At 52.1% G+C, this 25,871-nt stretch overlaps 7 protein-coding genes across 7 annotated transcripts; 4 read left to right on the forward strand and 3 right to left on the reverse strand.

The window, feature by feature from the left end:
* The first annotated feature begins 1,603 nt into the window (after positions 1 to 1,603).
* On the forward strand, positions 1,604 to 5,646 carry BU24DRAFT_425345 (uncharacterized protein). Its single transcript, XM_033528722.1, has one exon. The coding sequence runs from the start codon at positions 1,967 to 1,969 to the stop codon at positions 5,636 to 5,638; it is 3,672 nt and encodes a 1,223-aa protein (XP_033381048.1). The 5' UTR covers positions 1,604 to 1,966; the 3' UTR covers positions 5,639 to 5,646.
* A 3,178-nt stretch (positions 5,647 to 8,824) lies between these two features.
* BU24DRAFT_484425 (calmodulin dependent protein kinase) lies at positions 8,825 to 11,693 on the reverse strand (the record flags this gene model as incomplete). The annotated part of the gene is made up of 7 exons (XM_033533340.1): positions 8,825 to 9,949; positions 10,001 to 10,138; positions 10,188 to 10,600; positions 10,653 to 11,043; positions 11,162 to 11,311; positions 11,379 to 11,448; positions 11,557 to 11,693. 7 exons carry the CDS (start codon positions 11,691 to 11,693, stop codon positions 8,942 to 8,944), a joined length of 2,307 nt encoding a protein of 768 aa, XP_033381049.1. The 3' UTR covers positions 8,825 to 8,941.
* A 609-nt stretch (positions 11,694 to 12,302) lies between these two features.
* On the forward strand, positions 12,303 to 12,898 carry BU24DRAFT_412045 (snare-like protein; the record flags this gene model as incomplete). Its single annotated transcript, XM_033526084.1, has 2 exons — positions 12,303 to 12,339; positions 12,432 to 12,898. The coding sequence occupies 2 exons, from the start codon at positions 12,303 to 12,305 to the stop codon at positions 12,896 to 12,898; spliced, it is 504 nt and encodes a 167-aa protein (XP_033381050.1).
* A 263-nt stretch (positions 12,899 to 13,161) lies between these two features.
* BU24DRAFT_257696 (Low temperature viability protein) lies at positions 13,162 to 15,099 on the reverse strand. Its single transcript, XM_033522460.1, has 2 exons — positions 14,935 to 15,099; positions 13,162 to 14,874 (listed from the first exon to the last, which is right to left on the reverse strand). The coding sequence occupies exons 1-2, from the start codon at positions 14,952 to 14,954 to the stop codon at positions 13,425 to 13,427; spliced, it is 1,470 nt and encodes a 489-aa protein (XP_033381051.1). The 5' UTR covers positions 14,955 to 15,099; the 3' UTR covers positions 13,162 to 13,424.
* Positions 15,075 to 17,445, forward strand: BU24DRAFT_374437 (ribosome biogenesis GTPase-like protein Lsg1). Its single transcript, XM_033524561.1, has 2 exons — positions 15,075 to 15,403; positions 15,458 to 17,445. The coding sequence occupies exons 1-2, from the start codon at positions 15,263 to 15,265 to the stop codon at positions 17,306 to 17,308; spliced, it is 1,992 nt and encodes a 663-aa protein (XP_033381052.1). The 5' UTR covers positions 15,075 to 15,262; the 3' UTR covers positions 17,309 to 17,445.
* BU24DRAFT_453075 (uncharacterized protein) lies at positions 17,409 to 21,395 on the reverse strand. Its single transcript, XM_033531236.1, has 7 exons — positions 20,829 to 21,395; positions 20,600 to 20,773; positions 19,987 to 20,543; positions 19,506 to 19,934; positions 18,892 to 19,452; positions 18,283 to 18,845; positions 17,409 to 18,223 (listed from the first exon to the last, which is right to left on the reverse strand). The coding sequence occupies exons 1-7, from the start codon at positions 21,259 to 21,261 to the stop codon at positions 17,587 to 17,589; spliced, it is 3,354 nt and encodes a 1,117-aa protein (XP_033381053.1). The 5' UTR covers positions 21,262 to 21,395; the 3' UTR covers positions 17,409 to 17,586.
* An 82-nt stretch (positions 21,396 to 21,477) lies between these two features.
* Positions 21,478 to 25,862, forward strand: BU24DRAFT_395817 (TPR-like protein). The gene is made up of 3 exons (XM_033525270.1): positions 21,478 to 22,245; positions 22,295 to 24,360; positions 24,411 to 25,862. Exons 1-3 carry the CDS (start codon positions 21,849 to 21,851, stop codon positions 25,512 to 25,514), a joined length of 3,567 nt encoding a protein of 1,188 aa, XP_033381054.1. The 5' UTR covers positions 21,478 to 21,848; the 3' UTR covers positions 25,515 to 25,862.
* The last annotated feature ends 9 nt before the right edge of the window (positions 25,863 to 25,871 follow it).

Below are 25,871 nucleotides of genomic sequence, written 5' to 3' on the forward strand. Positions count from 1 at the left end.
TCTCGTAGCACCGGTTGAGAATTTGCGACGCCATCTCCCCAATATGCATGGTAATCGTTCTTAACAAGACCGACCGAACAACCAACCACTATCTACGTATCCTACCCCCCGAGTAGATCTGGGGCCGACTGGATGCTTCCGAACGAACCGGCTCGTCATTATGTCTCTCTCGTTTACGAATTTCCCTTCGAATAAGCGCAGACTAGTTCTAGCGACACATACCCCTCGGTGCATGATACCTCAGCATAGCGACTCTGCACACTATTATACGACTATTTATTTTCCCTTTTGCAAGGCGTTCTGGACTCGACACCCAAAGCCCGGATTACACTGGACGAATTTCTACAAAAGACCCAAGACTGTAGACGACTGATGACTAGGGAGTTCTTTCAACTTTAATAACAAGGACAAGGACAAGGACATGGTTCAGGAACTGGGGGTTTCAATTAGCAATGGGCACACAGTTACGAAAGTAAAGGCTTCTACAGGGCGGGGCGGGCGGGCAGCGGCATGTTTTGCGCTGCTTTTTCTTTCACTCGCTAAACGGGGAGGCCAGGCTTTTTTTTTATTTTGTTGTATTTGAAGCGCAGGAATGATTTTGCACACAGTACGGTTGGAGGAGCCTTCTTTGAATCTTTTTAGTTGGCGATCTTTGTTTTTTCTGGTTATGACAACTTAGCACGCATTCATGTGAACATTGGGAGCGCCGAGGGTGCGTGTGTGCGCTTGCGTGCAACACTCTGAATGGCATTGTTGCAGCACCACCATGCCCTCCGAGCGTCTTTAGGTAGAGCAAGCATATATATCTAATATATGTGCTTTACCACTTCTTTTCCTTCATCATTATGTCATTGAAGCGCTCATCTTTATTAACGAACGAACGAACGAACGAACGAACGAACACGCAACATAAGGCACGGGTTTCGGCATAGCATGTAGCATGTAGCATAGCAAAAATGAAAAGAAAGACATATCAAAGCAACAATCATCGAACATGGAAACCTCGTCACATCCACCATTCAGAAGAAGAAAAAGAACAACAAATCAAACCATCCATGACCAGTGAATTGCCCAATGGGAAACAACCCTTGGAAACCATGGGAAACATCTTCCTATAGACTACCTAGCAACTCTGCATGGACGTAACGAAACCTCACGGTCAGAAATATAATTCCCCGTTACAAGGCGCGGGAGGTGTAGTGCAAAACCGTTCACCTATATTTAGAAAGGTGATTTGTAGATTTGGATCGGGTCGGGCTTTTGGGTGATCTAATACACGGCTGAGATGGTAAGGTGTGTACCGAATTGGTATGTATGTATGTATGTACATCTGGACAGGTGGTCGATTTGAAGGTTCCGGAGGTTTTTACGAACAGGGCTTTTCATCCACTTGGCGCCGCCGGCGGGGGATATTTGTTTGGAATGACTTGGTTGGGTTTATTAATTAATGGAGTGACTTTGTAATTGTTTCCCAAGGAATTGGTGCTGGCGTTATTGATCCGCAAAGAACGAAAGACAAAAGTGTGACATTTTTGGTTCTGGGCGAGGCGGTGAACTACTAACTGTGTAATTGACTATTCCAATTCACACCGCTCGGCGCCTCGTTCGCCGCAACGCTTTCCCGTATTTCCAACGACACAAGACGACAAGACGAGACGTCGAGTCCTTCGAGTGGAACATTAATTACCTACCTACCTAACCCTTGGGCACGAGATACGCTTTCAGAAGTTATTGTTAGGTGTACACCACGTACTCGGCCATCGCATGCACTGTACCTGCCCTCGCCCCATGCCACCCGCTCCGCAAACCGACACAGGAACATCCTTCCTCCCCATCTCCTCCTCCCGCCGCACATCCTCCTCCTGTACCTCTCCACCATCCCGCCGCACCACCGACTGAAAAGGAAGCCAGCAAGAGAAAAGCACTGGGAACGTTTACTCGGGCGGAAAAGCAATGCTCGCAAGCAATGCTCGCGATTGGCGCCGCACCGCAGCTCCACAAATGGACGACCTCGACCTCGACGTCGCTTCTGCTGCTGCTGCTGCTGTTCGTCTGCAGCCCAGTACTCGCGCAGCACCAGCAGCAGCAACAGCAGGGAACCACGACGACGAATGAGACGACGACGACGGATATCTCGCATACTACCACAACCACCACATCCACATCCACATCCACGCCCACGACAACACCTACCACCACCACTACTCCTACAGCCGTGGTACTCGTCGAATCCCCCCCGTCCTCGCCCGACGGAGGTGCCGCTAGGACCACGACCACCACGACGATAACGACCACCGTGCTGCCACACATTCCCTCCGCGACGAATTCGAAATCGAAATCGAAAGCGAATGCGTCGATAGCGGCGGCAGGGGCAGGGGAAGCGGTATGTCAGTTCCGCACCATTAATTACATCACGCACACGCTGCCGCAGCAATGTCTGAAGACGAGTTGGTCTGCGCCGGCGCCGACGCATACTGTCTTTGTCACTTTGGAGGAGGAGGGAGACGCGGGGAATACTTCCGCTGCTGTGGTGGAAGGGCAGGAAGGGGTTCGGCAGACAACTACGACAACGGGGGAAAGGGATGGAGCTGTTGAGACGGATGCGTCGAGAGGGACGTCCTCGCAGTTACAGCCTGAAGAGACGGGGACACCGCAGCAGCCAGAGCACGAGGCAGAGGCCGACTCGCCGCTCGACAACGCGAATTTCCTGTCGTTCGAGGAGTGGAAGAAGAAGAATCTCGCGCGTGCGGGCCAGTCGCCTGAGAACGTGGGCCAGGGGCGCGGGTCGTCTTCTGGGTCGGAGGGGAGGCGGCGGCCCCCTGTGAATATCAATGCCCTCGACGCGCTGGGCGAGGAGTCGGAGATTGATTTGGATTTCAGCGGGTTTGGGAATGTGGATGAGGAGGGTGGTCCTGGGAGGGCTGGTGCGCCGTATAGTGGCGGCGGCAGCGGTGGCAGGAAAGAGTCGGATTCTGCGGAAACTGGGGGTGATGGCGAGGGGAAGATTGCACCAAGTTCGTTCACGCTCAGTAAGGATGCTGGGAAGACGTGCAAGGAGCGATTCAACTATGCGTCGTTTGACTGCGCTGCTACGGTGCTGAAGACGAATAGCAAGGCGAAGAGCTCTACCGCCGTGCTCGTCGAGAACAAGGACAGCTACATGCTGAACGAGTGTTCTGCGGACAACAAGTTCGTCATCATCGAGATGTGCGACGACATCCTCGTCGACACGGTCGTCCTCGCCAACTACGAGTTCTTCTCGTCCATGTTCCGCCACGTCCGCGTCAGCGTCTCCGACAGGTACCCCGTGAAGCTGGACCGCTGGCGGACGGTGGGGGAGTTCGAGGCGCGCAACTCGCGGGACCTCCAGCCATTCCTGATCAAGGAGCCCCAGATCTGGGCACGATACTTACGCATTGAGTTTCTTACGCATTACGGTAACGAATTTTATTGTCCTATAAGCCTGATACGAATACACGGAACCACCATGATGGAACAGTTCCGACGCGACGAGGAGGAAGCCAGAGGGGAGGACGACTTCGTGGAGCCCATTGAGGCCGCAGATGGAGAGCCAGTCAAGACCGCCGTGGCTGTGGCGGATGACGATGCTGCTGGAGCTGGTACTGCAGCTGCAGTCCACACCGAGCAGCTGCCGACCGAGCCGGATCACAAACCCGTAAACGTCGCACCCGACCCACCCAAGCAGAGCGACGACACCGCAACGGCCGCAGATGGCGCGGAGGCTAGCCATGCAGTCAGCCACAGCAGCGCTGGGCATGGAGACGCTGCAGATGCAGCCACAGATGCCGCCATCGCCGTGGAGCATGAGCCACTGCACAATGCCACCGCTGCTTCCGACGCCAAGAGCGCGAATGACCAGCGCGATGCAGCTTCAGCGGCTTCGTCGGACGCATACGAGGCTAGCGACGCGAAGGAGCCCGCGGTCGAGAAGAACGACAAGACGCCACGGGCCGAAGCGCCCACCAAGACGACGAAGCAGGCGTCGTCGACGCACAACAATCAGAACGAGTCAGCAGCGGTGGAGAGCAGGGCCCCTTCGATTCAAGATGCCAAGCAAGCTCCAGGAAAGTCTGCCGAACAGAACACGGCGGGCGCTGTGTCGGGAAGTGTAGCGAGCAGACCTGCGACCAATTCGACGGGCAATGGAAGTGGAAGTGGAAGTGGTAATGGCAGTGGTAGTGGGAATGGAGGCCAGTCGCAGTCCCGTCCTTCGTCGCAGACTCAACCTAATCCCGCATCGCCGACCACACAGGAGTCGTTCTTCAAGTCCATTCACAAGCGGCTCCAGCAGCTGGAGGCCAACAGCACGCTGTCGCTGCAATACATCGAGGAGCAGTCGCGGATCCTGCGAGATGCCTTCATCAAGGTGGAGAAGAGGCAGCTCACCAAGACGGAGAAGTTCCTCGAGCATCTCAACAGCACCGTGATGCAGGAGCTCAAGAGCTATCGGAACATGTACGAGCAGCTCTGGCAGAGCACGATTCTCGAGCTCGAAGGCATGAAGGAGAGGCAGCGAGACGAGATCGGTGAGATCGGCGCGAGGCTCAGCCTGGTTGCCGACGAACTCGTCTGGCAGAAGCGGATGGCCGTCGTGCAGTCCACGCTTCTCCTGCTGTGTCTCGGACTCGTCCTCTTCGTGAGGTCCGGCACGCTGGGGAGTCAGTCGGACATCCCCATCGTCCAACAGCTGGGCAACACGTACTCGCGGTTCTTCGAGTCGCCGCCAGAGAGCCCGAATCCGCCCAGCACTGGTGGCTTCCGCCGCCGACGAACCTTCAAGAACATCTGGAAGAGCGATACATCCATGAATCTCAGCAACGAGCCTAGTCCTGGCGGCGGCGGCGACGAGCACATGCATCGCCATCACCATCGCCACCACAGCGATGGCATGCCCAACACGACGACGACATCAGACGTCGTCGTCGAACACAACCTCCCCACCCCCATCACCCCAACCTGCGCGCCCGACCTCATCGACACCCCGCACAAATACTCCGACAGGAACCTCTCTCCCATGCAGGCTCACGCCCACACCCGTCCTGGTGGTAACCCAGGAGGAGGTCTAACACGCCAGCCATCAAGCCTCTCACAGATGGAATCAGACTCCGACTCCGCCTTTCCCCCCTCACAATCCCAACCCCAACAACAGCAACCATCAAATTCGAACTCGAACTCGATCTCGAACTCAGCCTCAGAGTCAGACTCCGACGACGCGGAAACCCAACAGCAACAAGAACAACAAGAATCCCGAGACCGAGACGATGAAGAACTAGAGGAGGATGAAGAAGAGCAAGCGCAGAGAATACAGTTCCTAGCCACGCAGTCCGGCCCCGCGACACCGCACGGCACGCGGGACACCCGCCCCTCGTGGGAGGAAGTCGACCGCGCCGTCGACATGCTGAAGGCCGCGGCCGTCGAGGAGGAGGAGAAGCGCCATGGCCACGCGGACGCGGAGTTGAACGGCGACGATGGCCGGAAGAAGGAGGAGAAGGAGAATGAGAAGCCGAAGTTGGGACGGTCGGCAAGCTATGCGGGGCGGAGGGGGGGGAGTGGGCTGAGTAGTAGTGATGACGATGAGGCGGAGGATGAGGTCGTGGAGGGGGAGTTGGATATGTGATGTTGGTGGAGAGGGAGGGAGGGATAGAGGGGGTGAAGAGGGGAGGAAGTGTACATAGAGGCATTGTCTACATAACTACAACCTGTATACGGAATACGGAATATAGTGTATATACATCTACATCCACATTCATCGTGCTGGCTTCGCTCCCTGTGTGTGCGTGGCTTAATGTTCGACATCGCATCTATCCATACAGGAATTCGGTCACAATTGATAGACGATTATTATAAGTCAAACACAACGGTCTACATCGTACATTTCTTTTCTTTCTTTTTCCCCCAACGTCACTCTTTCCACGAGCTCAGCGTGGATAAAGTACCTTACGAACATACATGTACGACCAACAAAACCATACATCCCACGTCACGGTAACCCGTCGATTCACATCCCCCTCCCTCCTATACTTATCCTAGCACTGTCAACGACCGTCGAAATCAAAGTAGGAGGTCGAGTGGGGCTTGCAGTATCGGGCATGAAAGTTTTGGTAGTGAAATTGATGGATTGTGTGTGGGATTGTGTGTTGTGTGCTATTGTGTGCCAGTGTCTGGAGGAGGGGGGGGTTGGTGTGTTGGATTTGGGGTGATGCGGTGGAGTGGAGTGAAAAAGGGTTGGTCATCATGCACTACCTGGTTTGGTGATATTGAATTGGAGTTTGATAGGGTTCGTGGTTTTTTAATTTTCAATTGGGGTTGCGGGAGAGTGTGGTTTGTGCTGTGATGAACAGCATTGGAAGCCTGCTGGAGAAATTATCTTTCGAAATATGGAACGGGTGAGTGATTGTGGATGCAATGACTAAGTCGGCTCTTAGTACTGGAGACTGAATTGGGGTTTAGGAACGAGAAAGGGGTGGTTTAATGCGTGGTTGGTTGCACTCCCAAAACTGTGGAGGAAATGTCACAGCTGTAGAGATTGGTGTCTTGTGAGGAAGGTCCCATCACTGCGGAAGTGTTCGTCCATTGTACAAGACGAGACACAACATCCTGGTCTGGCCTCGCCTGACTACGAACGTCATGGTACAGCATATCATTCCACAACGCTAGATTGACGGCTCGACTGCATAGGACAGAATTCAGGAGTACGCGGTGCCTGATGTCCCCGCTATGTTCTCAGCTTCAGGTCACGTTGTTCAAAGGTTGTGGTATATGTTGTTACGCGGAACGTAGTGTCAGTCCAGTCGAAGTGATCTGGGTGAACGCTCTGGATATGTTTTTTTAATGTGGAGTGGTGGCTTATATGACATGGATGCCTCGATTAAATTGATTCTTTGAACCAGATGAGGTGGACTTCACGTCGGTGTTCGAAGTGACGAAAGATGGATAAGGGTTTAGACGAAGGTTGGAAACTGGATGGATGGTGTGGAATTCAACTTGCAGTCATCACGACTGCTGGAAGATGAGCATAACAGACGCTCTTATGCACCGTCTGTCTTTCCACCTTACCTCTGCGCATTAGTTAAGGGGATCTGTTGTATTTTAGTATGTACGTAGAGACTTCCCTATTGAATCGATATACGATATCCTTCTTCAATGCATCCAATGACCACCCTTTCCTCGACCCACTGGACCAGAAAAGATCATCGATGTAATAGCCAGACACCTTTCAATCCATACTGATTCGAGCAGTTTTGCACCTGATGATGTTGTTTTAAATACCACAAAATAAGCCGAACAGGATAGGACTATACCGATATCTCATGTATCAGTTGCTTATTTCCTTCTGAACTTGATCACAACATCATCACCTGCCTGTCTGTCGTTTGTCCCAACCATGTAATGGTACCGTAATATGATCTTTCTCATCACTATCTGGCGCCTCTATTTCACCGCCAAACCCCATTCATTATCCGCGTATGTAAGTACACTTGATAGGATCGAATTACCTCGTAGAAGAATATGGTGTTTCCAAGCTCTCTCTCTCTCTCTCTCTTCGTGCACTTTCTGCTGCGAAGGTATCATCAAAGCATATTTCACCTTGTTGTTTCTTGGGAAGAGGGGGCACGAGGTCATGAGGATACCACTGATGCATTTACCAGACGTGATGGGTAGTCGGAAGATAACAACATCATCTTCAGGACTTCAATTTACGCCCTTTGTACTGGGCTTCGCACCAAACAGTTCAATTCTCTGTGTTCGTCTGTTCTCCACGACGGCATACTTAGGAAGCTCACCCCCCCAGACGACGCAACCAAAATCGACCTCAACGATATATACCAATGAACCTCACAACCTCACACCCCCCTCATCTCCTCCTCCCTCCTTCCCCTGTACCATCCCCCTCATTCACCGACAACATCACCCCAACAACCCGTTAAAACCAGCACATACGACCATAGGATTCTGAAACCAGGGCTTCCCGTTCGCTCAGCCGTACTTAAGCAGAATACCGGCGGACCAGTAGTTGAGTGGGTGACCATCAGCGAATCCCCGCTGTTGTATGTTTTTTTTTGCATCTTTTTTTCGTAGTGGGTTGGGGGGTTGTTGTTGTGGGGTTGGGTGGGGATAGGGGAAGAAGGATGGGGTGGGTGACCACGAGGCGGTAAGCGAGCGAACTGTTTCTGACGTAGATGATTCTTTTTGTGGAGGGGGAAGGGGAATGGGAGGGTGTATGCGAATGGTTGTGTTTGGAATTGGCTTGTAATTGTGGGTGTAGAAGTGGTACGACTTGGGTAGAGTTGATCGAGTTGAATAAAGCTCGTGAAGACAAGTTAGGTAGCAACACTACTCAATGATTAACGTATCCTCAGCAACAGACCCGAGCTGGTGTCTCAGAGTTGTAGAGACGGATTGTGAAGTTTTGATAGTGTATTCATAATTACGTTTCCCTCCTTACCCGGCTGAGAGAAATGAGTAGTGGACGCCCACGCTGTATCCTCCTACAAATGATAGAGACCGGCTACGACAACTAACTACTCGAGGTGTTGACTGATTGAGTGAATCCGAAAAGGGAGCATCAAGCTCCTGCTCGACCTGCGCTTGTATATACCAACGGAACGAAATAGAATCGAAACCCCTTTTGTGTCATGAGAAGCGAAAGTAAGTTGTAAGGAAGCAGACTGGCTGGACCCTGTCATCTACGCTAACAGTCTAAAAGAAGGCGAAAAACACTCATACGGTGGGAATGCGTTTATGTATGTACCTCGGTTGGAAGGGAATGCTGGCAGTGATGATGTGGACAATGGTGAGGCCTGTCTCCAAGTGTCGTTTTACCATGCCCTGAAGATAACCAGCGAGATGCTCCAGCTCTTCGCGTGGCGTCGTATTAAATGGACGCTGTTGATATTTGCGGATCGAGAAACCCATGCGGTCATAGCCCCAATCCTCGACTCTTCTCGGCAACGGGCGTCCCGCTTCTGCTCGACGCTTTGCCGACAGGTGTGCTGCTCCGGCTTCTCTCCTCTTCGCGGACGATCTCTCGTGCTTCATCGACCATATCTTTGAATTCGCGAACGTTTCGCCAGCCTCTGCTAAGAAGATCTTCCTTGCCTTCCAACCTCTGGAGCTCAGCACGGTCATCGAAGCCTTTCTTCGCGCGCTTGCCTAGCGCTTTCAGGTTGCTCTTCAACTCGTCCCTCGTGCGGCCGGAATCGACGATCAAATCGCTGTCACGTAAACTTGTAGTATTTTCAACACGCCTAGTGAGGTACATCGTGGGTGGGCGACCGTCTTGCTTTCGCTTCTCCATGATTCGGTTGATTTCCTCTTGATAAGCGGTTTCATAGACGTCAATATCGACAGCGCCAGGCGATTCGGAAACCACAGGCGTGTCATCCCCAGATGATGGGAGGTAGTCCTCTCCTGTACCGATGTTGAGGAATAGTGTATCCTCAAGGGGGTCATGAGCATGTCCTTTCCCAATAGTCGGGGTTGCGGGTGCGGATTGGGAGACGAAAGGTATTTGGATTGGTTGTGAAGGGGTGGGCCGAAATGACATGCTCTCGTGTATAACCTTCGCGTCGGTTAAGGCAACAGGTTTCGGGGATATCGGACTGCTGGTTATTGATGCCTTGCTTGGAAGAATGGAGCCGACGACTTCAGATCTGAGACCCGGTTTCGCAGAGGCCATTTCGTTTATGCTCTCGGGCACGCGGTGGATGTTGTTGTCGATTTTGATCTCGCGGTGGATACCTTCAGTCGTCAGAGCGGTCTCGATTGGTCGGCGGTTATCGGTATCTTGCGATCTGGACTTCCTCAGTCCCGATGGTCGTATCGATAGTGGGGGCTGTACAATGCGGGATGCACCCCCTAGAATACCCTCCATCTTCTCGGGTCGCTTCCGAAAGAGAAGCTGCTTGAAGCGCTTGACGGCCCGTACCTGCGGAAGAGGTCAGTGTCTTATGCGAGGATCAACTTCAGATGCACCTACAACTGTCACCAAATGGCCCATGTTCCCTGTAATAGCGGCATTCACCTCTTCGTCGGTGGGCGGTTCCACGATTATAGCTACGTTCTCCGAGGTCGACAGAAGCTCATCTGTTCCGTCCCTGGTTACCCAGGGATGTGCCTGCTTTGGTTAGTATGTCTATCGCACCTATATTTACCATACTACTCACGCGAAGGGCCTCCATGGTTATCCTTTTGCTAGGGTCCTTGTCCAGAAGTTTCGATAGCAGGTCTCGAACTTTATCCCCGCATTCGATATCGAACTCTAGCGTGTCGTTTCGTATGGATTGATACAGCTCAATCATTCCGTGCTTCTCGAACGGTATTCGGCCAAACAGTAAGCAGTAGAGTGTGACACCCATGGACCAAATATCGGCTGCTTTGCCTGACACATGGCCATGTTTGGGCACGCAGAGCTCGGGCGGCATGAAGGCCGGCGATCCCGCAGATTTGGCAGTTCTCATCTCGCCTTCTTTGTCGAACATTTCTGATACACCAAAATCAACGATCTTGAGTACGTCATCGGCTGTGACCAGACAATTGTCGGGCTTAATGTCGCGATGTATGATTCCTTGCGCGTGAACTGTATAAACAATTAATTTCCACTCCAAACCATCATGGTCTTGCAGACGTACGATATTCAATGCCTAAAATCATGTCTCGGAACCAACAACGACACTGCTCCTCGTCGTAGGGATCTGCCCGCTCGTCTAGACCTACCCGCATCACTACGCCCTTTTTGCACATTTCCATGACCATGTACAGCGAATCCTCTTCTGGGTCATCGAGCACTTCGATGAGAGAGACGAGATTTGGGTGGTTGAGCTTCTTCATGATGGCAATCTCCTCTTTGATCAGATCGAGCGAGTTGTTCTCGTCGGACGACGAATGTCGGTGGAGCGGAGAGTTGAAACCAAGACCTGCACCCAATGCACCGGCATGTCGTCGTCTTCGGGCACTTGGACGGCGGAGAAGATTCGACTGTGCCCGTTTTCGCAGGCGCGACTTGGAGAATTCTTTGACAGCCTGTCCTCGGCGCGTTAGCGGAGAGCCAAAGGGTTTGAGTCCTCGCGGGGCACCCGCATTGAGATCGAGATCTGTGTGTACTCCTTCGCTATGTGTGCCTGGTGGGTTGGATCCTCACATATTCTTGGCCATATTGGTCCACGGCAAGATGGACTGCTCCAAAAGATCCACGTCCAATTTCTTGCTTGATCAAGTATTGGTTGATGCGGTGCTGAGCAGTCCCGTCATCTTCGCTATTGCTGTACTCGGATCGAGCATTCAGGGTTTCCTAATTGATGTCGTCAGAGCTGGTCGGAGGACCACCATGGAGCTATCGGGAAGGTGAAGATGCGAACCTTTACTCGTCTGGTTGAAGAAGCGGCTCGCTTGTGATGTCGAAGTGGAGAGTGATATGCCGGTGCAGACCTAGAGAGAACATGGATGAGCATGGCAATTACAAATGGTCTTGCCTTGTGAGGGCCGAAAGGTGTCGTAGAGAGGATCTGCGGGGATCGATCTGCGGGGAAAGCTCACATGAACTTGACCGGTGCGGGTCGTCCAGTTTCTTCAATCGCAGGAACATCTAGGCTGATGTGATTCGAAGAGTGTATGCCTGGGACATCGACGTTAATCGAGTCCTTGATGGAAGGGCTGGATTCGGTGACGCTCATGGCTGGGCTGGGCAATGATATCGTAATAGGTGATATGGGACGGAGCGGACGGCCGCTAGGAAGAGGAGGGTCGGCCCCAGCTCAATGAAAGAAGAGTGTCTCAGACAGTAAAAACGGAAGCTTTCGGAAGACAATTGTCGGATATGAATCTGTGGGAAATTATAGTTCTATGGCCCGAGAAGTGTGAAGGGAGAGGGCGGGCACGACGTGTTGATGCATACGGTAGAGTAAGGTTAAGGTAGGAAATTGTATGTCAATGGAAGCCTCAGGCTCTCTGAGATGTCACAAACACATCCTACTGTACAGATTAGTACTAGCGTCTGATCAAAACGCACGGCCGCCTTCCAGAACTTGGTGGCGGGGTTGGGGGACTCTTCCTCTAACTAAATCTATCCATGTATCTACTGTGTACCTCCATAATAACACCCATTCACTCATTCATTCGACTTGATCTGATTTGACTTGACTTTGCATTGACTTGGCAGCCTCGGGGATTTGGCGACAATAATACCCTCTTGTCCTTCTACTTAGATACATACCCTAATCATCAATTCCTCTGTTCGTTCTCCTTATAATTAACGGGCGGCGCGCGCGACATCTTTCACCGCAATGGTGCTCTACTCATTCTACATCTTCGATCGTCACAGTATGTCTGCAATTCTGATCGACCATTGACACTCTTTTATTTCTTTCCCTCCGATGGCAGCGCATAACTAACGCCCTCTTCTTTCCCCACAGCCGAGTGTATCTACAGTCGTCGCTGGACTCCTCGACCCACCTCATCCTCAGGCAAGACCGCGCGCCCCCAATCCGGCTCAAGCATAACGAGCGGCGATGGCACCGTCACCAATCGCAGGAACATGTCGCATGCAGATGATGAGAAGCTGATCTTTGGTCTCGTCTTCTCTCTCCGCAACATGGTTCAGAAACTCGGAGGGGAAGACGACACCTTTCTGTCATATCGCACTGGCGAATACAAACTACACTACTACGAGACACCCACCCGCATGAAGTTTGTCATGCTTACCGACACGAAACAAAACAATCTTCGACCGTATCTACACCAGATCTGGGCGAATCTTTACGTGGAATACGTTGTCAAGAATCCTCTGGCGCCTGTGGAACATCCAGGGGGTGTCGGCGTGGCCAACGAAATGTTCGAAAGGGGGTTGGACACATTCATAACCGCCGTTCTACCTGCTTAACACGCGGCGTCTCAAGATAGCATACACACTGTACATATCCAAATCCCCCTAATTTATCCTACGAGGACGCTCCACAGTGCACCCAGGCGAAAGGCATACAAGCCAAAAGTAGGGAACAGGGAGCGATGCCCTACAGCCGACGTCCAGCCCAAGCTTCGGATCGCCCAGATGCTAATTCGGAGAACATGGGTCAGGGGAAAGCTTGCACGCGCAGAGGAATGCCTAGCCTCGGATTGAGTAAAAAAGACGCATCATCTTGCATATACTCCAACGTGGCTGTGGGTCGATCACGGTTCACGATACAACAATCGCAGCGAGCACTGTGGGGACCAGGAAAAGGGCTGTATTCAAATACAACTGAGAGTCTAATACTACCTAGACCCCTACCCTTTTTATTTCTTAAAATAACTTTTATGCTATGGGTATATCATGCCATTCATCTAACGCCTGGGGATTCATTCATTGCCCTCTTTGCAAGGTTGAAACCATGTGATCGTAAATCTAACTTTCATCGTACCTTTGGTAACTAAGCTTTCTGGGCTCTTGGGTTCTTTAACCTCGCTGGCCCGAGCCCCTTCCTGACTTCTTCGAGCTGTTCCAACCCAGTCTGGTGGCCGGCCCGCTTGACCCTCCTCTTGCCCTGCATCGAATGACTTCCCAGGAAATCGTCCATGATGTTATCGAAATCAGACCTGAGTTGGGGTGCCTCGCTCATACTAGACAACCCAGACATGCCGGACATACCAGACATCTTACTGAACCCTGACATTTTACTCATACCCGAAGCCATGGACATATCGTCTGGAAAGTCTTCGGCAGCATACTCCTCCTCGATCTTGTCAAATCGCTGATCGAGAAGCGTGAGAGCGTCAGTCCTGTGCAAGGCAGAAGAACTCATACTGTAGCTAGATGTGGAAGTGAGGGCACCCTTTCTCTTCTTCTTACGCCCTCCTGCTGTCAGTGCTGACGCACCCGTCAACACCGATGACTGAAGGTCGGACGGTGCGGCGGGTTTGGGGGCTTTTCCTGCTTTGGCATCTTGCTTGAACTTCTTGAATTCGTCCATCCAGGCATTGTCCCCGGCATCTGCGAGCGGCGGCGCTTCATCTGGAGCTGGGAGGGCGTCTAGATCTGATGGCTCGACGGGTGCTTTCTCCTTGGGTGCTTTCAATGATACACCACCTGACTGTGAGCCCGCCTTGATAGTGTCATCTGACTCCCAACCGTCGTCTTCGTCGTCGAGCAGGTATCGGTCTGTGCTCAAATCGAACTCACGCTGGTCGACCTCATAGCCATCCTCAGCCAATTCATTGAAGATATCATCTTCATCATCCACATACGCATCGTCCTCCAAGGCCTCGAGGACCTCTCTCAACCTCGGATCCATGTCTGGCTGGAGACCAGCAATTGCGTCTGGAATGTTCTGCTGGTCCTGGTATGTCATCTTCCGCACAAACTCAGACGGCGCCATATCCTCTCCGAAAACATCGCTGGCAGCCCTGCTCACACTGCTGCTCACAGAAATGCCAGCCTCGCTCTGCCTATCATCCAGGGACGCCTCTCGGAGGGCATCTGCAAGATCCATCTTGTGCTTGCCCTTTCCTTTCTTCTCGCCGGGTGCTTCGAGGAAATACGAGTCGCCACTTCCGCTGCCCAGGTCTCGCATATGCTGCATATAATCATACTCAGAGTCGTCATAGTAGATTCCATAATTAGCCGCCTCTCCTTCATTCTTCCGCACTTTCGACCCAAATTCGCTTTCTAGCTCGCCCCTGGACTTGATCTTGCTCCGCCCGGAGGCCGCCGAGAACTGTGAGTACTGTGATGCCCGCGAGCTCGTGGCCGGTTCGGAGGCCTGGCGCATGTTGGGCGCGTTGACCTCCTGGAAGACCATACTCGGGGCGTCGGCATCGTGGATTCGAGGGTCGTTCTGCGCGCGATGGACGAGGTGGAACGTCGTGGCATTTTTCTTGTCACTGCGGGAGGAGAGGGGTTAGCCGCGGGGTGGGTTCACCAGAGGTTCCGACGATCCTTACATGAATTTCCTGCGAGGCATGATGGATGACTGTTGGATTTGCAATTCTCTCGCGCACGTACGTATGAATAGGTGGCTTAGATATTGAGGGTAGAAGTTGGGAGAATGCTGGAATGGCTCGCTGACAAAAAAAAGTTGGGCCGGCGTTAAAGTCTGGTACCAAATTCCTAGGGTCCAAAAAATTTAGGCGAAAGTGTGAATGACGTGGGGTAAGATCTCTTCCCGAACTTTCATACTTTAATCAACCCCTCCATTCGCGACAACGCGAAGTCCAAAGGAAATCACATTCACGCAACAACACCCAGAATCATCTAGAGAAAATCGCAAAAATGGTTTTGGCGAAATCGAAGAAGAGCGTCGGGCTGGGTAACAGCCTGATGAATGACCGGTTTGGCAAGAACAAGAGTTCCGAAATGCACCGCGGAAGTGCACAGCAGGGAATTCAGCGAACCGGCATGGACGGTGAATCTGTAAGCGCAATAAATACATAATATTTATTGAATTGTTCTGACTTTCGTGTGTAGTATGTTATCAACGAAAAGAAAGAGGCTTCATGGGTGAAGATGCGCTCAGTCACCGAGCAAGGTGCCCTCGACGAATTTCTTTCCACCGCCGAGCTTGCCGGAACCGACTTCACGGCCGAAAAAATAAACAACGTCAAGATCATCCACAGAGACCAGAAAAATCCATACCTTTTGTCTCCGGCGGAGGAGCGCGCTGCAGTGCGGAAGCAGAAGGAGAACAGGAACCGATTGACAGTGCCCAGACGTCCGGCGTGGGATTCGAAGACGACACCCCAAGAACTTGATACCCGTGAGAAAGAGTCGTTATTGCAATGGAGGAGAGGACTGGCAGAGCTGCAAGAAAACAACGATCTTCTTATGACACCTTTCGAGCGAAATCTCGAGGTCTGGAGGCAATTGTGGCGAGTCATCGAAAGATCGGATCTTGTCGTACAAATTGTCGATGCACGAAATCCTCTTCTCTTCCGTTCTGAGGATCTAGAGTCATATGTTAAGGAGGTCGATTCCAAGAAGAATAATCTGTTGTTGGTGAACAAAGCAGATATGATGACGCTAGAACAACGACAGTTTTGGGCCGACTATTTCGTCTCTGCAGGCATCAACTACAAATTCTTCTCAGCTGAACTGGCAAAGGAGATGAATGAGGCTAGAGATCTCGAAGAGGAAGATAACTCGGATGACTCATTTGATGAGGAAGAGGAGGACGATTCCGAAGGTGACGAATTGGCTGAACAGGCACGAAAGATCGAACTTCAAGAGAAGAAGGAGGTCGATCAAGAGCAGGCTGGTGAGGAAACTAATGATGTCCCTGGTGAAGAGGCTCTGTTGAGCGAAGAGGAAGAGCGAACAAGGATATTAACCACCGACGAGCTTGAGGCTCTCTTTCTAGAGCATGCTCCAGACGTCGCCAGTGGACCCGACGGTGCCGTAAGGAAAACACAGATTGGCCTTGTCGGCTATCCCAACGTTGGAAAATCGTCCACAATCAACGCCCTCATTGGTGCGAAGAAGGTGTCAGTTTCGGCCACCCCTGGAAAGACGAAGCACTTCCAGACCATTCATCTCAGTGACCAAGTCATCCTATGCGATTGTCCCGGTCTAGTGTTCCCTAACTTTGCCACCACGAAGGCGGAGCTTGTTTGCTCTGGCGTGCTTCCCATCGATCAGCTTCGAGAGTACACTGGACCAGGTGGACTCGTTGCACAACGCATCCCTAAGCCATTCTTGGAGGCCATCTACGGCATGAAGATCGAGATGCGCCCACTGGAAGAAGGCGGTACCGGCACTCCCACCTCAGACGAGGTTCTACGTGCCTATGCCATCGCCCGTGGCTTCTCCACCCAAGGTCTCGGCCAGCCAGACGAGTCCCGTGCAGCACGTTTCATTCTCAAGGACTACGTAAAGGGCAAGCTTCTCTTCTGCCATCCACCTCCTAGCGACCCACCAATCGACCCGAAATACTTCAACCGTGAACTCTACGACGTCAACCACCTGCCCGCAAAGCGCCGCCAACACTTGCAGTCCATTGCTGAGTCCTCATCAATGGCCGCCACTGATGATGCTTCGCTCATGGACGATGAATTCGACATGGGCATGCCCGTCCAGGGGCCAAAGACCGCGCGTATGGACAAGAAGTTCTTCGCTCCCGGCCAGGGAATGGGTCGTCTCAACAGACCATTCCACTACCAATACAGCGAGCAGGGCAAGGCACTCAGCGGCAGGAAACTCAAGGCCGTGACGGCGCTTGAGAAGGATGTCGATCCCGCTGATCTGCAAATGAACTCGAAAAAGCACTTCAAGGCGAATAAGAGGAGAGCAAAGAAGGTTAGAGAGAACTTGAGCGAGTACTAAATCGTACGCGGGGAGAGTCTCGAACTGGATTATAAAAAGTATACATATGTGGTGTCTGGCGTCATCGGCTTACATGGGCGATTGCTGGATCACTCATTTCGATACCTGAATGCATTTTTTCTTCTCGTTACGATGAATATATATCACGCCTGACATGAAAGAATCCAAGTGAATTCCAAATCATGCATACCCCATCACATCATGATCTTGCCTCGCAAACATAACCATCATAGCTCGACAACGCCTCATCATTGATATCTCGCGCGACCTAACTAATACTAATACAAAGCCTCGCTAATTTCCAAAAGATGCGCATCCAGCTGCCTCTTAGCCTGCACGCCGACCTCCCTCCTCTCGCTAACCAGCTTCTCCGAGTAGGTCAGCTCTATGAGTTTCTTCACGGTGTCGTATCCGAACAGCTCTCCACCCTTCGCTTCCAAACCCATGCCCTTACCGTCTTTCTTCGCCCTGGAGACGATGGCGTCCGCGCCGCTGGTAAACAGGTCGAAGAACATCGCGGAGTACTGCAAGTCCGCCTTCGACTCGATGTTCTTGAGGTTCTGCTGCAGCACGAGCGTGTTGAGCTGCATGTGCGCGCAGCCGTTTGCGTTCATGGACTCGATGCCTTTCGAGAGCGAGAGAAGTTGGAGGTCCATGAGGGGAGAGAGGCCGGTCGTGATGAGCTTGTACTGCGAGGGTGGGATGAAAGTGCTGACTTCGCCGTCGAAGCTGATGAGGGCGTTGTTCAGGGAGACGACCGCGGGGTCGGGTTCTGTGAGTAGCATGTCGAGATTGTAGTCGGTCTTGACTGTGCGGTAGAGGGAGTAGATGATCTGTGTCCTGATTTCTAGGTGGAGGTTCTTCAGAGCGGTGTTGCTGAGGCTTTGGAAGCTTAGGACTACTTGGTCGAATTCACTAAAGACTTGTGAGTATTGCATATGGCGGGCAGGGTCGCAAATGGGGTAGGAACTTACTTCGCGGTCTCCTTGTTGAGAGGGAGGTAGACCGACAGGCCTTCTGCACTGGGTTCGGTGGATGTAAGATGCGTCCAGCGGCGGTTCTGGCGCTGGTTGCCCGCTTCTGACTGCGTGGAATTCGTCACGACCTCGCTAATATGGCGGAGTTGCGCGATCTTGGTTGCTAGCCATTTCATGCTCGTGTACAGCAGACAGAGTCCTGTGATACTCTTCTTGTCTCGAATGATGTCGGCATCATCAAGCGGATCGTTCTCAACTTCTTTGAGAAGCATCGAGATTTCCTTCTCCAAAAGTTCGCTGTACTGTGGCGCATCTGCCTGGAATAGAGAGGTGATGACTTCATTCATCTCTTCAGAATTGGCAAAAGCGGCAGAGGCTTTCATGCGGCGACCGCTCTCCGTTGCCTCACTCCTACTGACGAGAGCTTTATACCAACCGTTACACTTTTGAGCGTATGTCTTCATTTGGGTGATGATAAGTTGGCTGAATGCTTGGTCATGGGGTAAGCTATCAAGCATCTTGCAGAATGCAGTGATCAACGCCAGGAATTGGGCCGTTCCCTACACTCGTTAGTTTGGGAAATCCTAGAAGACAGTAAGCACTTGCCTTGAATATTGGTTTCTTGGCGAATCTGGCCCATTGTGGCTCTTGTTGGAATGCATCCAGGTCGATAAAAGTCTGTGAAGACATTTCAATAAGGGTTTCGTCAAGCTGCGGATGGAAGACGTTGACAAGGAAATCGTCGAGGAACGAGGTCAGAGTGCTCATGACAATGTCCGAACCTGGCGGAACAACTTCTTTGAGACGATTCAGGAATTCCAGAGATGGTGGCAGAAGAATGCCCATATTAAAGACACTCGGTTCAATGAGCAACTTGTGACCAGTCGCGCTACCATCAAGGTTGACATGGGCAGCAGTGCTCAAGTCATCTGGCTGCTTGGAGTCAGACACCAGACCTGGTACGGAAGATTTCAAAATGAATTCCAGATCTTCTCTCTCCGTCATGAGCTCTGTCGATTTGATGTCCATGTCGGAGAGCTTGAACATGGGCTTGTTCTTGTCACGAGGACCACGTGAAAAGACGCTTCCACTTTGGGTCTGTCCTTGTCCGCCTCGATAAGCTAGATCACCATCAGTGGCAAGGTAGTCATGTAGTAGCGAGCGCATCTTTGGTAGTGATGATTAGCTATGCAGGGTTGAAGCTGGGGATAGAGACTCACTTCGCTTTGGTATAACTTCCATAACTCCTTGAAACCACGGGTCAAGGTAGTTCCGGACGATGCACCTTCTCGGCGGACGATACCCATGACGACGTCATGGACTACTCGGTGGCTCTCAGCAATCGCTTCGAAACGAGCATACAATGTCCACAGAAGATCTTTCAGAAGCCCTGAGCGAAGGTCATTCCCGTTTGGACCAAGGTCAACTGATGTGCCCTTCTTCGCAGCATACGCCCTGATGACTGTCGGATGTCTTTGGGCAACCTCGTTGTTCGATTTCTCAACGACTTTGAACAATTCAATTGGTAATCGCTGCTCAATAGTGTCGATCGCGAGATCTAGGCGATTCATCTTGTTGAGCGATTCAACTACTAGTTGCATGTACTGGAATGTGTCCGCTTCTGGGTTCCGAGGTGAATCGTCCGTCATCTTTGCGACGTGAGTTACGAGGTCTGTTAGGGGCGTTTCAAGAACAACTTACTTGCTCAGAGGTGTCCAGTCTATCGAGGAAATGATATAGCAACCGATCCTTTGCGTCTGCTTGTGGACGTTCTGTGACATCTGACTTGGCTTGATTTTGAGCATACGCCTTCCACCGGTCTTCGCAATAAGGAGATTTGAGGTACAAATGATTGTGCAGCTCCTCAATCAGAATATCTGTGAGGGAATGTTCCTGGTTGCTCAAGTAGATGCGCAGATCGCTGAGAGCGCCAATCCCTTCCATCTCCGACCTGCGGATCATACGAAGCGCATCCTGAAGGATGTCAACAGCGGAAAGGAATCTTTTCTCGGAAATGCGAGCTTCCAGTTTATCTGGCACGAGTTGTAATTGTTCGATGACATTGAGGACTTGGATCATCTCATCATAGTTTTGGGAGGTCATGGCGAACTCCTTCAGCTCTGGTTTAGTTGTTGACAGTTGGGTTTTGGCCTGCGTTAAGGAGTCCTTCAGGTTCCTAACGCGGTGCTGTGATTGCTGAAGTGTCGTCTGGATCTTGTGGAATGTACCAATAGAGCTGTTGAAACCCTGGTGGTGCTCTATGGGATCGATTAGTCGGAGTAAACATGATAACTGCAGACCGTCGTTCGCTTACCGTTCACAATGGTCTTGAGACCACGCTGAAGCTCTTGATATGTTCGTCGGAAGTCTGAGTACTGATTCGCAAGACCGAGCGAGCTCGAATCCATAAATTTGAGTGCAATATCGATTGGTACGCATTGGTCATTTGTCATGAATTCGAACTCGTCTTGAATCTCCTGGAGAATCTCTGTTTGATTTACTTAGTTGAAGCTCCGTGAAACGAAACGTCAGAGCCCACTGACCTTCCATTTGCTGACTTCCAGGTCCATATCGACCAGCACCTGGTCTACTTCTACTCCGGCTATTGCTAGCTGTTCCGCTCCGGCGACGAGCATCGGACCGCTCGAGGCTGGTAGGTCGCGCAACGTGGGAAGACTCCTCTGTAGATTGAGAGAAGCCACCGTATCCTCCGTAACCCCCTGGCCGGCGTTGTTCACTGTCTTCCTGAGGTGGAGGGCGGGAACCGTACCCTCCATAACCTCCTGGCCGCCTCTCTTGTTCACGATCATTCTCAGAAAAACCCCCGTAGCCTCCCGGCCGACGTTCTCGGCGTCGATCGTCCCCGCTGGGCCGTCTCGAAGATTCGTAACTGTCGTCGTTTCCCTGGCCGTAACCACCATAACCGTTTGTATACCCCCCCGTCCCATTTGGACCCCCTCGCGGGACGCGTGACATGGTTTATTTAGACGTCGCGCACGGTGTTTGGCAGCTTTTGGGAGTGCCTCGAGTTCATATCGGTCGATTGGTTCAATGTCAAGTTTTCGAGCAAACCTCTTTGCGCATAGCTATTGCGGAGGTGCTTTGGGTTACGTTGGAGCCGCACGGATCATCACCGTGATGTCTCGCCAAGAATGGTGATGCAGCCGTGATGAGAATTTAACCTATCCTCACAGCAAACTGAAACAAGTGTTTGTATGTATTTTGACGTCTATCAGCATCACGGAACGCTCTCTCTACTACATCAATAACATATATTCGACCCTTTGGTTGTATTCGACTATTCGACGACGCGGAGCTTAGATCAATTCCACGCTAGGACCTCAGCGCGCCGCAAAGTTTCGCCGTTCCGTCGCAAGTCGAAAGCTCTCCTGCGCAACTCTTGAGAACCTTTGTCCATCATTGTCAAGCCAGGCTTCGATTAGCCTCGCGATCCGATCTCCATTTTGTTTCACTTGAAGCATGATTGCCTGAGAAATCCGATTGCCCAACGTCCTCCCAACCGTATCCCTACCGCGTCCTCCGCCATCGCAGACGCGCGCAACATGGCGGCCGCATACGACCACGCGAACGGTACGAATGGTGTGAACGGTACCGAAAGCTTTCCACCTGGTCGATACAGCAAGGTTCCACCCACGATCGTAGTCACAGTCACCGACGCCGAGGGACCCGTCGATATTGAAATCTCACTTGATGAAGACATTCAAGAAGATCCAACTGAGCTTTGCACGTTGCTCGAGAACGAACACAGTACTAAGGATACTTGGTTGACAGTAGCAATCGCTTACGCAAAGCACAAGAAAGCCGATGTAGCAATCGAGGTCTTGAGTAGTGGGATCAATGTGTTCGCGCGTGGATCACCTCAAGAGCGTCTCAGCATTCTCAACTGCCTTTGCTGGCTGTATCTTCTGAAGTGTCGGCAGGCTCCTCGAGTCCTTCCAGGTGAGAGCAGGTATCGCGCGTTCTATTGACTCAAGACTAACATAACTAGATGGCAAAACCGACTCTGATGAGATCAAGACCAAGGACTTCTACATTCAGGCTGCAACCAGTGTGCTCAATGACGCTTCTAGAATCAGCCCGTCGTACCCGCCGCTTTTCCTTGCACGAGGAGTTCTGTATCTTTTGCGCGCATCCCTACAAGCCCCTCCGACTGCTGCCGGTCCCGGACAGATTAGCTCGGAGCGTATCGACACGCTAAAGCAAGCTGCTAAATGTTTTGAGGATGCTCTGCGCGCATCGAATGGGAAGAATCTATTGGCCAAGCTAGGAAAGGCCAGAGTCAACTTCTCTATGGGAAAATACGCCGATGCTCTGAAGATATACCAAAACGTACTCGAAAGCTCTCCTGGGCTAATAGATCCGGATCCACGCATTGGAATCGGTTGCTGCTTCTGGAATTTGGGCTTCAAAGACGACGCTGCTCAGGCATGGCAGCGAGCACTGGACCTAAACCCCAAGTCCAAGCAGGCCTTGATCTTGCTGGGAATCTACAACGTCCAATTGACCGCTCAGTTACCGCCCTCCGATCCTAACTTTCTCAACTTGACAAAGAAGGCTATGGGCCAGTTCATTGGACCTGCTTTCACCCAAGACAACCGATATCCGTTGAGTTGCGCGACGCTCGGAAGCTGGTACACTGCGCGAAAAGCATGGGACAAGGTGGAAACGTTGTCGAGGCGTGCAATTGAGCTCACTGATGTCAACGATATTGCTAGTGACGGATGGTACTACCTCGCTAGGAAGGCTCATCAGGATGACGATAGCAAAAGTGCTACGGATTACTATCATAGGTCCGATCGAGCCCGTGGCGGCGACGACCGCGGATATATTCCTGCGAAATTCGGTTCGGCACAGATGCGTGTTCTGATGGGCGACTTTGACGGTGCGAAGTTCCGACTCGAGAAGATACTCCAGCAACAGCCTACTTTGGAAGCACAGATCTTGCTTGGTACTCTCTATGCCGAGGATGTTTTCGCTGCACAAGCCTCGGGCTCCAAGGAGGACAAATCAAGCGAATTGAAGAAGGCTCTCAAATATCTGGAGGATGTGGTCAAGGCATGGAAGGATCCAAAGAGGAAATTACAGCCGGATCAGTCCGTATTGCTTAATCTAGCAAGACTCTACGAGGCCGAACATCCCGACAAGAGCCTCAAATGTCTTGAGGAGGTGGAGCAATTGGAACTGGACGCCATTCCCGATGAAGACTATCCGGAAGAATATGAAGATGAGGACGCCCTGAAGAACTCCCTACGCGAATTGCTTCCCCCTCAACTTCTCAACAACATGGGGTGCTTCCACTACCAGAACGAGCGCTTTGTACACGCGAGGGCATTGTTCCAGACTGCTCTCACGGCCTGTGTCAAGGCCGCTTCAAGAGACGAGACGATCGACACCGATGCCCTCGTCACCTCCATCAGTTATAACCTTGGCCGCACATACGAATCCGAAGGTATGCTTGAAGAAGCCAAGGGCGTTTACGAAGGTCTTTTGAAACGTCACCCCGACTACATTGATGCCCGCGTCAGGCAAGCCTACATCACCCTGAGGCAGCATCCTTCTGATGAAGGACCGAAGGCTGTGGTCAAGCTATACGAAGAAAATAAGTCCAACTTGGAAGTGCGAGCACTGTACGGCTGGTACGTCAGCAAATCCAAGAAAAAGACGTTCAACATCGCCGACGACCAAGAGCAACGACACTACAAGCACACCCTCATAAACTTCGACAAGCATGACCGATACTCCCTTACCGGAATGGGTAATATCCACTTGGCCATCGCACGCGAAATGCCAAGAGGCACAGAGCAGGATAAGGAGAAGCGACGGAAGATGTACGAGAAAGCTGTCGAGTTCTTTGACAAGACTCTCATGCTCGATCCTAAGAACGCGTATGCGGCGCAAGGCCTTGCTATCGCCCTGATTGAGGACAAGAAGGACTATTCGTCTGCTCTTCAAATCCTGACCAAGGTCAAGGAGACGGTGAAGGACTTCGGCGTGTTCATGAACCTCGGTCACACGTACTGCGAAACCAAGCAATATACGCGTGCAATTGAGAACGTAAGCTTTGCCTCCTCCACACAATCCCCCTTCAAACTAACACTCCCCAGTACGAAGCCGCCCTAGCCAAAGACCGCGCTCGCGATCCCGCGATCCTAGCCTGCCTCGGACGCGTGTGGCTCCTCCGCGGCAAGCACGAAAAGAACCTACAAGCCATGAAGACGTCGCTGGAGTACTCGCAGCGCGCCCTCGAAGTGCTCCCCAACCAGACGCAATTCAAGTTCAACGTCGCCTTCGTGCAGATCCAGATCGCGCAGCTCGTCAACAACATGCCAGAGTCGCAGCGAACTCTCGAGGAGGTCGAAACGGCCTCCACGGGGCTCGACGAATCCATCGAATCGCTCTTCGCCATCGCGAAACTGCCGGACCCGCCGTTCCCCAAGAACGACATCGAGCAGCGTGCTTACATGGGTAAAACCATGCGGAAGCAGCTCGACCGCGCGACGCAGAGCCAGCGCACCTACGAGGAGACCAACGCCAACAAACTCCAGCAAGCGCGCGAGGCCCGCGAAGCCGAGCAGAAGCGCCGCGAGGAGGAGAAGCGCAAAGCGGAAGAGGAAGCCGCGGAGAAGAGGCGCAAAGCCCTCGAGGACCGCCGCAAGCAGGAAGAGCACGACCGAGCGGTCATGGAGAAACGAACCGAAGAGCAACGACAGCGCCAGGAGCTCATCGACGACAGCGACATGCGGAAGGCGGACAGGAAACGGAGGGGCGGCGGTGGCGGCAAGCGCAAAAAGAAGAGCGAAATGGACGACTCCGACTCCGACGGCATCGTGGGAGACTCGGACGCCGAGGACCGCCCTCGACGTCGCAGGAACAGCGCCTCTGGCACAGAAGGCCTCTCCGAAGAGGAGCGACCACCCCGCCAGAAGAAGAGGAAACTCGAGAGGAAGAAGAAAGAACCCGCAGGCAAATTCAAGTCCTCAGAATTCGTCGGCGACAGCGACGACGATGATGACGACGTGGACGTCGCTGCTGCCGCTTCCAGCCCCGTCCCCTCCGACAACGACAGCGCAGACGAAGGCGCCGCCGTCACTGCTCCCCGCTCACGAAAGCGCGTCATCGACGAGGACGAGGACGAAGACGACGACGATGCTGCCCCTGCACCCCAACGCAACGGCGACGCCGCCATGGACTCCGACGAAGACGAGTAAATCCTCCCGTCCCATGCTCCATCATCACCCTCTCCTCCAAAAGCTCCTGTCAATCCCAACCTCCTTCCAATCGATCTTTTTCTCTTTCTTCCATGCATTAGCGTCACCCCGGAACCTTTTTCTTGTCTTAGGTACTTCAGTTATCATAAATATCACATGGGCGTATTCACACTTCAGTCAGTAGGTTGGAATGGAGCTGGGGTATCATCATCTTTTTCTTCTTCACACTGATCAGCAGGAAGGGAGGGTGTGTATAAAACTTTTTACTTAACTTTGTATAAGAAAAGAGAAGAAGAATGAGTAGTAGTGGAAATACGTAGTACTGAAAGAAGGAATGGAAATCTTGAGATATTGATT

This window comes from Aaosphaeria arxii, assembly GCF_010015735.1.
Source record: "Aaosphaeria arxii CBS 175.79 unplaced genomic scaffold BU24scaffold_7, whole genome shotgun sequence".
Lineage (NCBI taxonomy): Eukaryota > Fungi > Ascomycota > Dothideomycetes > Pleosporales > Aaosphaeria > Aaosphaeria arxii.

What these genes read in the sequence shown, in the direction of transcription:
- BU24DRAFT_395817 (XM_033525270.1), top strand. Translation starts at nt 21,849, where the DNA reads ATGGCGGCCGCATACGACCACGCGAACGGTACGAATGGTGTGAACGGT. An exon ending in GGCTCCTCGAGTCCTTCCAG is followed by an intron (nt 22,246 to 22,294) that starts GTGAGAGCAGGT and finishes TAACATAACTAG; the next exon opens with ATGGCAAAACCGACTCTGAT. An exon ending in ATACGCGTGCAATTGAGAAC is followed by an intron (nt 24,361 to 24,410) that starts GTAAGCTTTGCC and finishes AACACTCCCCAG; the next exon opens with TACGAAGCCGCCCTAGCCAA.
- BU24DRAFT_425345 (XM_033528722.1), top strand. Translation starts at nt 1,967, where the DNA reads ATGCTCGCGATTGGCGCCGCACCGCAGCTCCACAAATGGACGACCTCG.
- BU24DRAFT_257696 (XM_033522460.1), bottom strand. Translation starts at nt 14,954, where the DNA reads ATGCCTCGCAGGAAATTCAT. An exon ending in ATGCCTCGCAGGAAATTCAT is followed by an intron (nt 14,875 to 14,934) that starts GTAAGGATCGTC and finishes CTCCTCCCGCAG; the next exon opens with TGACAAGAAAAATGCCACGA.
- BU24DRAFT_453075 (XM_033531236.1), bottom strand. Translation starts at nt 21,261, where the DNA reads ATGTCACGCGTCCCGCGAGGGGGTCCAAATGGGACGGGGGGGTATACA. An exon ending in TCTCAAGACCATTGTGAACG is followed by an intron (nt 20,544 to 20,599) that starts GTAAGCGAACGA and finishes TCGATCCCATAG; the next exon opens with AGCACCACCAGGGTTTCAAC. An exon ending in CTCAACAAGGAGACCGCGAA is followed by an intron (nt 18,224 to 18,282) that starts GTAAGTTCCTAC and finishes ACAAGTCTTTAG; the next exon opens with TGAATTCGACCAAGTAGTCC.
- BU24DRAFT_374437 (XM_033524561.1), top strand. Translation starts at nt 15,263, where the DNA reads ATGGTTTTGGCGAAATCGAAGAAGAGCGTCGGGCTGGGTAACAGCCTG. An exon ending in CCGGCATGGACGGTGAATCT is followed by an intron (nt 15,404 to 15,457) that starts GTAAGCGCAATA and finishes TTTCGTGTGTAG; the next exon opens with TATGTTATCAACGAAAAGAA.